At 43.9% G+C, this 12467-nt stretch overlaps 1 protein-coding gene across 1 annotated transcript in view; it reads right to left on the bottom strand.

The window, feature by feature from the left end:
• Positions 1 to 11109, bottom strand: part of PCOLCE2 (procollagen C-endopeptidase enhancer 2) — an 83977-nt gene extending 72868 nt beyond the window's left edge. Inside the window, exons 1-2 of the mRNA XM_068981340.1 lie at positions 11027 to 11109; positions 9922 to 10030 (exon numbers count right to left, since the gene is read on the bottom strand). Of these exons, the coding sequence (XP_068837441.1) occupies positions 9922 to 10030; positions 11027 to 11109 (192 nt within the window). The remainder of the gene's footprint in view (positions 1 to 9921; positions 10031 to 11026) is intronic.
• Between the last annotated feature and the right edge of the window lie 1358 nt (positions 11110 to 12467).

Below are 12467 nucleotides of genomic sequence, written 5' to 3'. Positions count from 1 at the left end.
AGTTTTAACGTCAGGAACCAATTTAAAATAAAGATTTCTGCATACCTAGTAGAGGAGAGTTCCCAGAAGGTTCTAGGCTTCAAGTTTCCTCTAATTTGCATAGCGGCTATAAACAAAGGTTCAGCTGGTTCCACTTAGCTGGCCATGCTACATGCAGCCCAAGTCAGACTCTGAATAGAATTGCTTTCGCAAGGTGTGATTTTGCTACCTATGTATGCTCTTCTTATTTTAAAAAATTGTTTCAAATAATCACTATGAATTTCTAGTTCTACTATGAGATTGAAAAATGAACAAGTTATGGATGAGGCTATCATGGTTCAGAAGAACTGCTGATGTGCCAAGTTAGCAACGAATTTATCAGGAAACCACTAATAGAATGGTGATCTTTGTGTCTCTGGGATCAAGAAGTCAAGGTGCCTGTTGGGCTTTACCTCCCTTCCCACTCAGAGCCTGGGAAACACGTCATCCCAGGCTGCCCAGCCCGCCATGCTCGCATATCCCACATATTCATCTGTGTGTCTCCAGCACCTAGAACCATGCTTAGGGGGGGCTCTTTGTAAATGTGCCTCGCCAATGTAGCAGTAAGCTGTATCCCACTGGCTGTGCTCTTGTTGACAATGGTCCACTCTTTCTGACTTTTAGGCAGGGGCGGGGGGATCTCTGGCAGGACGTTCTCCAGCACAGTCCTGCCCCTCTGGGCATATGTACCCACCACAAGGACCACTGTAATAGAGAGGTCCAGGTGGTGATATGTCAATAAGCGGAGCTTCACTTTGTGTTGCCAGGCTTGATACAGGTGCAGTTACTATTAACAGTTCTTATCCTTCAATCACTTTGGATGACTTTTGCCTCAACCCAATCATGTCCTTCCAAGCCTGTTTAGAAGACCAGCCACCATTTTCTAAAAATTAGACATCCTTCAGCTGTCAAATCATACTTAACTCCTGACCACCCTATATATGCAGGCTTAGTATTTTATGCAGACGCTCCTTAGGTCACAGGAATGAACATCATCTCATAAAGGAAACTAAGAAAACCTTAACCCCATCGCTGATAACAAAATATTTTAAAATTTATTAATCCTCAAATTCTCTGATTTGATCATTTTTTAGAACACACTCAGGAAAATTGATTTGAACATTTTTTAGAACACACTCAGCAAAATTAATTAGTAAAACCTAATACCAGCTCATCTCACACACTAGTAAAGTGATGCTTAAAATTCTCCAAGCCAGGCTTCAGCAATACGTGAACCGTGAACTTCCAGATGTTCAAGCTGGTTTTAGAAAAGGCAGAGGAACCAGAGATCAAATTGCCAACATCCGCTGGATCGTGGAAAAAGCAAGAGAGTTCCAGAAAAACATCTATTTCTGCTTTATTGACTATGACAAAGCCTTTGACTGTGTGGATCACAATAAACTATGGAAAATTCTTCAAGAGATGGGCATATGAGACCATCTGACCTGTCTCTTGAGAAACCTGTATGCAGGTCAGGAAGCAACAGTTAGAACTAGAACAACAGACTGGTTCCAAATAGGAAAAGGAGTATGTCAAGGCTGTATATTGTCACCCTGCTTATTTAACTTATATGCAGAGTACATCATGAGAAACGCTTGGGCTGGATGAAGCACAAGCTGGAATCAAGACTGCCGGGAGAAATATCCATAACTTCAGATATGCAGATGACACTACCCTTATGGCAGAAAGTAAAGAGCCTCTTGGTGAAAGTGAAAGAGGAGAGTGAAAAAGTTGGCTTAAAGCTCAACATTCAGAAAACGAAGATCATGGCATCTGGTCCTATCACTTCATGGCAAATAGATGGGGAAACAGTGGAAACAGGGGCTGACTTTATTTTTCTGGGCTCCAAAATCACTGAAGATGGTGATTGCAGCCATGAAATTAAAAGACACTTACTCCCTGGAAGGAAAGTTATGACCAACCTAGACAGCATATTAAAAAGCAGAGACATTACTTTGTCAACAAAGGTCTGTCTAGTCAAGGCTATGGTTTTTCCAGTGGTCACATATGGATGTGAGAGTTGGACTATAAAGAAAGCTGAGTGCCGAAGAATTGATGCTTTTGAACTGTGGTGTTGGAGAAGTCTCTTGAGAGTCCCTTGGACTGCAAGGAGATCCAACCAGTCCATCCTAAAGGAAATCAGTCCTGAGGGGTCATTGGAAGGACTGATGTTGAAGCTGAAACTCCAATCTTTTGGCCACCTGATGCAAAGAGCTGACTCATTTGAAAAGACCCTGATGCTGGGAAAGATTGAGGGCAGGGGGAGAAGTGGACGACAGAGGATAAGATGGTTGGATGGCATCACCGACTCAATGGACATGGGTTTGGGTGACTCCGGGGGTTGGTGATGGATAGGGAGGCCTGGCATGCTGCAGTTCATGGGGTCACAAAGAGTCGGACACGACTGAGTGACTGAACTGAACTGAATACTAACTTCACTCTATACGCCAGGCTCTAGGTTCATCCACAACACTACGACTGACTCAATTTCTTTCGTTTTCAAGGCTGAGTAATATTCCAGTATATATGTATATATACACACTCACACTACATCTTCTTTATCCATTCATCAGTGGACACCTAGGTTGCTTCCATGTCCTGGATATTGTAACTAGTGCTGCAATGAACATTAGAGCACATGTGTCGTTTTGAGTTATGAGGGTCATACTGCATATATATGAAATCTAGAAAAACAGAACGGATGAACCTGTCTGCAGGGCAGGAATGCAGACGCCCACTTAGACAACGGATATGTGAACACAGCAGGGAGGGAGACGGTGGGAAAAACTGAGAGAGTAGCACTGATATGTATATGCTACCATGCGTAACACAGGGATCTAGCAGGAGCTGCCGTGCAGAACAGGGAGCATAGCTCGGCGCTCTGTGATGACTTAGAGGGGTGGGAAGTCGGATCGGGGCAGCTGGAAGGGAGGTCTAAGAGGGTGGGGATACAGCTAATTCACTTGCTATACAGCAGAAACAAACACAATGTTGTAAAGGGACTATATTCCAATTAAAAAAAACAACAACAACCTTGAACATTATCTACAACAGCACCGTCCAAAAGAACTTTTTGTGGTGATGGACATATTCATATTAAATACTGTCTAATATGGTGACTGCCATCTACATGTGGCCACTGAGCATTTGAAATATGACTGAGGAACTGGATTTTTTAAAAGTTTTATTTGGCCATGCTGGGTCTTAGTTGTGGCATGCAAGATCTTTAGTTGTGGCATCTGGAACCTAGTTCCCTGACCAAGTATGGAACCTGGATCCCCTGCATTGGGAGTGCAGAGTCTTAGCCACTGGACCACCAGAGAAGTTCCAAGGAACTGGATTTAAAATTTGTAACTTAAATTTAATTAAGTTTAAATTTAAATAGCCAGTGTTGATTGTGCATTTAGACAGTGCAGCTGTCCACAGAATAGCAATGAATTCTTTTAAGTACTATAATTTAAAGACAAATCTAAATTTCCACTCTGCAAATTGAACTTCCATATCAGAAAGTCCAATACAAATGGCTAGAAAGTTTGCTTGGGACCTATCTAGCCTTCACCTTTCTCAAAGTATAATAGACATTAATATCAGACTTTCCCCAACCCCCCACTGATAAGACACAGTTTGATGACAAGATTTGATGGCGAAAGCCACCTTGCTGGGAGGCAGATGCGGGGTGAGAGGCGGGATGTTTCTAGCTATGGGAACGTGAGTTTGAGGGCTACTCTGAGACTCTTCCATCTTGAGAGGTCTCTATGATATTGAATCACTAGTGGGATTTACTGACTGCAGGAGCTGGAAGGTAAACTGGACCCACTGGCTTTCAGAAAGCCTTTAATAGACTGCCTTGATTGAGGCTATACCAGAACACAGCCCTGTCTGGAGCGGGTGACAAGGAAGGGTCCAGAGAGAGCCTGGAGCATCGGGCCTTTTGGCTGGTACCACTCCACCCTTGCTGCATTCAGAACCTCTAAGACAACTGCATTAGGCAGAAGGCTCCATATTTCTTCATCTCCTTGGTAACTACCCTTGTCCATTCTACCACCTTCTCTCTCCTGGAGACCACAGAGCTTCCTAATTGGTCTCCTGGCTTCTACTCTTAGCTCCCTACAACTCATTTCCCACACAGCAGCCAGAATCATCTTTTCAAATCAAATCATCTCTGGACTTCCCTGACAGTCCAGGGGTTAAGATTTTGTCTTCCAATTCAAGTGCGCGAGTTCAATCCCTGGTTAGGGAGCTGAGATCCCACATGCCGGGAGAATAAAAGACCAAAACATAAAACAGAAACGATATTATAACAAATTCAATAAAGACTTTAAAAATGGTCCACATCAAAGAAAAAAAAATCTTAAAAAAAAAAAATCAGATCATCTCACTCCTCTGCAAGATTCTCCAGTAGCTTCCTACTCAAAAAATTCAACCTCTTCACCATGGCCTGCAAGGCCCTGCTCACCTTTTTGACTTCTTCTCTAGTCATCCCCTTTGCTCATTCTGTTCCCAGCCACACTGATCTCCTGGCTGTTCTTCAGACAAGTCAAGCTTCTTTGAATCTCAGGGCCTTTGTACCAATGCTTGCTGGTCCCTCTGCCTAGAATGCTCTTCCCCAGACCTTCACATGGCTGGCTCCTTATCATTCAGGCCTCAGTTCAAATGTCACCTCCTCAGAGAGGCCTTTCCTGATCACCTCATTCATTGCTCCTGCTATTCCACCACTACGTTATGTCTGTTTAGTTGTTTCACACATTTCTTGAGGAATATTAACATATTATAAAACTCACATTTTAAATGCACTTTTAGTGAAAATACCAAGTTGTACAACCACCACCATAGGTCAAATTTAGACTATTTCCACCTTCTTGAGATCCCTCATGACCCTTAACTGTTAATCCCCATACCTACCTGTCCCCTGCCGCAGGCAAGCACTAATCGATAATACTCTGTCTCTACGGATTTGCCTTTTCTGAATATTTCATGTAAGTGAATCTTACAATTATCATCTAATACTCCACTGCTCTGTTTTATTTAATTATTATTATTATTTTTTAACTGTGCCATGGAGCTTGCAGAATCTTACTTCCCTGACCAGGGACTGAACCCTCACCCTCAGCAATGGAAGTATAGCATTCTAACCACTGAGCCACGAGGAAATTCCCTTATTTTATTTTGAAAATATTTTTTTATCTTGGTAAAATATACATAACATAAAATGCACCCGTTTTCACCATTGTTGTAAGTGTATAGGTCAGGAGCATAAGGTACACTCACATTGTGGTGCACCCATCACCAACATCCATCTCCAGAACCTTCTCATCCCTCCCAACTGAACCTCTATAGCCATTAAGTACTAACCCCTTTCCTCTACTCCCCAGCCTGAGAAGACTACCATTCTACTTCCTGTCTCTGATTCTGACTACTCTTGGTGCCCCCATGTTAAAAGAATCATACAATATTTGTCCTTTGGTGACTGGTTTATTTCACTTAGCATAATGTCTTTGCGGTTTATCGATGTTATAGCACGCGTCAGAATTTCTTTAATAGTTAAAGCTGAATAATATTCCTCTGTATACCACATTTTGTTTGTCCATTCATCTATAGATAGATACCTGGATTGCTTCTACCTTTGGCTATTGTGAATAACGTGGCCAAGAACATGGACATATAAATATCTGTTCAAATTCCAGCTTTCACTTCTTTTCGGTATACACCCTGATGTGGAATATCTGGATAATATAACTCTATGCTTAATTTCTTGAGAAAGTGTCCCATTGTTCTCCACAGCAGCTGCATAATTTTACATTCCTATCAGCAATGCACAAGGGTTCCAGTGTCTCTACTTCTTTATCAACACTTGTTATTTTCTATTTTTTATAGTAGCCATCCTAATGGGTGTGAAGTAGTATCCACTTTATTTTTATAATTCATTCATCACTACTTATTTACTTATTTAAATGAGAAATATTTAAATATTTTCTTATTTACTTGTTTGTTTAAACATTAATTGCCTCATCTTTCCAAACTAGGATGCTAGCTGCATGAGGGCAAGGAGCTTGTTCACCATAACTCCAGTGGTATCCAAGACCCAACATACATTTGTTGAATGAATAATAGGCCTTAGGGCTACAAGCTTCTACAAACTGTAGCCCAACCACCCTTCTCCTTCTTTTATCAACCCAGGGATACACAGAAGCTGCTAAGTCGCTTCAGTCGTGTCTGACTCTGTGCGACCCCATAGACGGCAGCCCACCAGGCTCCCCCGTCCCTGGGATTCTCCAGGCAAGAACACTGGAGTGGGTTACCATTTCCTTCTCCAATGCATGAAAGTGAAAAGTGAAAGTGAAGTCGCTCAGTCATCTCCGACTCTTCGGGACCCCGTGGACTGCAGCCTACCAGGCTCCTCCGTCCACGGGATTTTCCAGGCAAGAGTACTGGAGTGGGGTGCCATCGCCTTCTCTGACACAGAAGCTACGGAACTCCGTTTAGCTACTCTGACATACCAGAGAACCATGAGGAAGAACTGTAAAGATTTTTACCAATGATGTAGTTCTTTTCCTTGTGAAATATGAAGAAAAGAATATACCGCCAGACTATAACCTTGAGAGCATCCACGGCCTTGGTGAACATTCTGCTGAGGATACAATTATAACCGGGAGAATGTGCTGGGCTCCTCTGGAAGATCTTGGTGCTACTCACATGCAAACATACAAGTGGCAGCTGCTTGAAATAGAATTAGCCAGCTAAGAGTGAAAACTATAAAACTTTTCACTAGAAAAACAAATTGTGCCGTCCTTTCTTGTACATTACCTATGCTTTCTAAAAATATATTTTTTTTCTAAAAAGGCGGGCATTTGTTACTCAACCTTTGAACATTAGTTCGGGCAGCCTAGGCAAACCACAAATAAATATGTCACAGAGACTGCCTGTCGTCTGCTTGTTTTCCCTTCTTTCCACAGTTGATAGAAGACGTTTATTCAAAAGAAGACTTCTGGATTTTAGCGGAGCTCACAGATTCCTGACAAGAAGCCTTCATTTCAGGGCTTCCTTGCAGCTAGTAGGGGCCATGTAATTAACAACTGGCAAATGTGATGGGAACAGCGAGGTGCATATAATTCTGCACAATGTCCTTAAAGGGAGGATCTGTGCCCTTCTTCTCTTCCTTTTTGGTGGCTAGACCAGGTACCTAACTGATGGCTGGAACTTGAGCACACATCTGAGAGGATACTGAGTTCCTAAGGATTTGAAGCAGCCACACCAATTCTGGATTGTCTACCTCCAGATCCCTTCACGTAAGGGAGAACCAAGCTTCTGGTTTTTTGTTGCTCTAGTTGCTAAGTTGTGTCCGACTCTTCGCAACCCCATGGACTGTGGCACGCCAGGCTCCCCTGTCCACAGGATTTCCCAGACAAGAATACTGGCATGAGTCACCATTCCCTTCTCCAGGGGATCTTCCCAACCCAAGGATCGAACCTGCGTCTCCTGCATTGACAGGTGGATTCTTTACCATTGAGCCACCAGGGAAACCCAACCTTCTGGTTGAGCTACTGTTACTTTGGATCCCTTTAACTGGGAGCTGACCTAGTCCTAACTCACATAGAATCTCCCCAACAAGATTATAGGAGGACTGAAGTACAAAAATTTCCTAAAGGTACATGACAACATTGATTGTTCCATCAAAGATGAGCTGCTTATAGCTGATGCCAAGCCCAGCTCAGCCAATATACTAAGTGGGTGGCAGTGATCTGCCACGTTGCCTGTGGGTCAGAAGGAAAGATGAGTCAATACCAGCAACAAAGGGTAACAGTGTTGGCTAATACTTAGTGAACACTCATTATATCCCAGGCACTCAGCCCAAGAGCTTTATATGTACCATCTCATGTTGTCTTTACAACAATCTTGAGGTTTAAAGAAGATAAATCCATCACACAGCTTATGAGTGAAGAAATGTGGGCCCACCTACCTCAACTTTGCATTGTATCCATAGGCAGCATCCATTAATACTTCCCTCCCCCATATGTAAGAATGGGGTAGTCAGGGCTCTCTAGAGCACTCTAGTTTGTCAAGGAGAACTTTCACTGGACACCCTCCTCTGTCCCACCAACACTAACAATGCCCCTAACACCCAAAACACTGGGCTAACCATGGAGTCTACTTGTCAGGCACAAGATGCCTCTCAGTCTCTAATTTCCTTGGATCATTTTTAACTCGTAGCCATTTACTTACAACTGAAAAACAACTATAATGTGAAAACCAAGTTACATGTTTGTTTCAGAGCCTTATTTTACATTTATGCTAATATCAATATTTCGAGGGGCTTCCCTGGTGGCTCAGCAGTAAAGAATCTACCTGCAATGCAAGAGACCTGAGTTTCATCCCTCGGTCAGGAAGATCCCCTGGAGGAGGGCATGACAATCCACTCCAGTATTCTTGCTGCAGAATCCCCATGGACAGAGGAGTCTGGCAGGGCTACAACTGAGTTGGACACAACTGAAGCAACTGAGCATGAACATTTATACTGCTGTTCTGGGCCTCAGTTTCCTCATCTATGATATGGGAATAATAGTACTTTCTCACAGGATCTCAAAGATTCGGTAAAATTATGCCTGTTAACTTCTGGCACACAGTAAGTGCTCAACATGAGGTATCTACTTAAAAAAATCATAATTCATGGCTGACATTGAATGAAGCTTTCAGTGAACTAATGTGTTCAATTATTAAACAACTTCCCTAAAATGAAAAATTACAGAAGATAACAGTCACTACTGTGCTAACTGGAGAGATGACTCAGTCTAGTTGATTAATCCAGACTTATTTTTTTTAAGCTAGCTGTCTCTAAATCTGACTTCGTATCTTGACTTAACTTAATCTGTGCTATTACTAACCAGCCTGGGCATTCTGTTAGTTTTTGTTTGATATTTAGGCATTTCTCCCCCTGAAAGTGAAAGTAAAAGTTGCTCAGTCCTGTCTGACTTTTTTCGACCCCATGGACTATGGAATCCTTCATGCCAGAATACTGGAGTGGGTGCCGTTCCCTTCTCCAGGGAATCTTCCCAACCCCGGCATCGAACCCTGGTTTCCCACATTGCAGGCAAATTCTTTACCAGCTGAGCCACAAGGGAAGCCCTTTTCCCCACCAAGTTATTATTATTCTCTATTTTTAGATTGCCTTTAGTGGTGGTTTTTAAAAAATATCCTTTCCCCCCAAATGCATTTGTGAGAACAATCATTTAATTTTTTCAATATTTATTTGTCTATGCTAGGTCTTAGCTGCAGCATGCAGGATCTTGTGTTGTGGGATCCTTTTTAGCTGCAACATGCTTTTAGTTGCAGCATGTGGGACTTCCCCCACCAGGGCTCAAACCCTTGCCCTCTGCATTGGAAGCTCAGAGTCTTAGCCACTAGACCACCAGGGAAGTCCCTTTAGGGTGGTTTTAAGTCAGAGACATTAATAGGATTTTTTTTTCTTTTTCTTTTGCCTAACTGCCCTCCAATGGAAATAAAGTAGTCAGAGGTGAGTACTACCTTTGATTTTCTATCCACCACTGGAGACATTTATGAAAGGCACAAGCAATAAATAGCTCCTGAAAGTCTTTACAAGAGGCCTTTGCCTGAAAATAGCCTTCATTCTGAATCCATGAAATTCAGCTGAGTCCAACTGGGTTTTCAGAAAACACATCTGCTTTAAGAATTTATCCCTCCAAGCATTATCTCGAGCCCTTTCTAATTGTTAACACAGGTCACCACCAGTTCTATTAAAAATCTCCCAAATAGTTGAGGCAAAGCCAACATTTCACTATTTCAGACATTTACCCCCAACCCAAATTCTGTCACCAGAGAAAAAAAAGCAGCAGCTTTTAAAGTTTTCAGTATTCATTTTTGGAGAATAATCTTTTAAAAACTGCTTACTGTGATTTTCCAGGTACATTTGCTATTGGGAGGGTACACTCCAGGAAAACCTTCACTGCCAATAAATCCAGACTCTCCGGTAAGAATGCCACCACATGTGAAAACAGGTCTGGGAAAATAAGAGAGGAAAAGAAATCTGAAACAGAGCCTAACAATTCACTCTCAATTTCAGAAAGATGTAGTTTATTAATAGGGATAAAATGAATACTATTAAGTGCCTGCATCATATAGGGAATTTGAAATACTTATTAGCGCTTAGAATATTTAAATTATGCCTAATAACACAGTCCAGCTACAATGATCTCCACCATAGTAACACTATAATAACAAGATCAATCTACCGATCTATCCATCCATCCATCCACCATCCATATGCAATCAAGTCCTTATCAAGTGATAAGATGTCACTGGAAAATGGTAAATAGAAAATGTAACTCGGGGGAGTGAGAGAGAAAGGGTGAGAGCTAGGCTCTGTGAAGTGCATGGTTTTAAAGATAGACAAGTAATTAGTTAATGTGGAAAAGTTTTAATTTCCTAGAGTAAGAGAGATGCCTAATTCTCCCCGTTTTGGAAAATAGTTGGCCATTGGCAGAGCCTCCCACTGAAAAGGGAGGTTGATGGTGATGGAGGTGGAAAAGGAGATGCCAAAGTTGGCCATAGGACGAGTCCCCCAGCCCAGGTCCTGGAGCCATCCAGCAGCTCAGAGGTTGGTGAAGAGTTAACTTTCCGAGAGCTGCTCCCGGGCGCCGGGCAACTTGGGCTTTTCCGTAGGCTTAAGCCTCTGGGCAAAGCGTCTCCAGGGAAGAAAACAGAAGTAAACCAAAGTTCACATATTTGGGCCCCAGTGCTTCTTTGCACCCATATAAAGCTGCGGGCAGAGGAGACCCAGGGCAGGTTAAGCCCCTACCACGTGGTGGCTGGCCAGCTGCAGGGCCGTCCAGCGGGCGAAACTAGGGGCGCAGGAGGGAGCCCCGACGACGGGCGCCGTCCCGCGTCTCGGTGGCGCGTGGGTCCCCCGGCGCCCCAAAGTGGACTGGGTAAAGCAAAGCAGCGGGCGAGGGGAAGGAAGGGAGGAGGGGAGGGGTGCGGATGGGGGTCGCGTTACCTCTCCGAGAGCTGCGGCCCCGAGTGCTGGGCGGCAGCGACCAGCAGCAGGCAGAGCGGGGCCCAGGCGCCCGCGCCCCTCATGGCTGGTGAAGACGCTCGGGGCTCGCCCCACCCCGGCGCGCACACCGGAGCACCGCGCGCCCCGCACCCGCTCGGGCTCCCGCCCCGGCGCGCCCCGCACCCCGGCTTCTCCCGCTCGCTCGCACGCGCCGCCGCAGGGCAGCCCAGGTAGCTGGGTGTGCGCGGCAGGCGGGGCCGGGGCGCTTTTCTAGAGGCGATTACGGTGCAGTCTGCTTCGCCGCTGGATGTCCCCTGAGGAGTTGCTCTGGCAGCCACAGGCCACTGCTGAATATCCCGTTTGTTCTCCAGCGGCGAGAGGGGGCGGCTCCCAGGCCGGAGCCTCCTCCTCTCTTGGGGCGGGCGGGCGGCTCCTCGCTGGCACCCCGAGACCCGCAGTCCCGGTCACATCCCGCCGGCAGGGGCGGTGAGGAGAAGGATGAAAGAGAACCCCCTGCCAAGTGGTACCCAAATGGGACTTGGTGCCTTGATCCACAGATGATGGGGGGTGGGGTGGCCTTGGTTTGCTTTAGGGGGTGTTTTTCTCTAGTTGCTTTTAAATAAAAAGTATTGACGCTTGCTGGTTGCTGGAAAACGTAGGGTTCCTCCTTCAAACACCCAGCTCCAAGGACAGAAAGGGGAAAATAAAAGAGGGATTCTATCATATTTTAACTCCTACCCTAATTCTCTTACTTTAAGCAAACACGGACCTACACACACACACACACACACACCCCCATACACACGTACAGTGTCAGTAGATTCTTTTATGTATTTACTGGTGTGTGAGAATAGGGAAATAGTTTCTATTTGGGAGGGGCATTAGAAGTTAGAAAGTTTTCAGCCATGCGGTTTGTGACTGAATTATCATTATTGTGCCAAATATAAGACAAAATCCGGATCATCAGTTCTCACTATCCCCTGTTATGTTTTGAAAATCGTATTTCTTTGCTGGCATCTCTCTCTTTTTAAAAAGATATTTTCCAATAATGTCTTTTTCTGTAGTATTAATTACCTAAGATTTACAGAGAATTTGTTTTTCTAAGAACAATTGCAGTCTTATGGAGTCAAGACTGTATTTCTTTTAATTAGTTTTAATTAAAAATAATTTTAAATATTTATTTTGCTAAGTGCTTCTCAATAACCATGGATTAGTAAAAGGAAAACAAGAACGGAATGGATTCACCGAGGTTTTTCAATGACCAGGTCCCCACAAAAGGGATATTGCTGCATTTAGATGCCTCCTTTTAGATGTTCCTCCTGCATTATTTTCACCATTCTAAGCAAAATAATAATAATAAGCATTAAGCTAGGACTTACCAAGACTTCATTCCTCATAATGAACCTACAATGTTAAGAACACAATTACTCCTGGCAAGGAA

This window comes from Capricornis sumatraensis, chromosome 1 (assembly GCF_032405125.1).
Source record: "Capricornis sumatraensis isolate serow.1 chromosome 1, serow.2, whole genome shotgun sequence".
NCBI lineage: Eukaryota > Metazoa > Chordata > Mammalia > Artiodactyla > Bovidae > Capricornis > Capricornis sumatraensis.
This window is presented reverse-complemented; position numbering and strand designations above follow the sequence as displayed.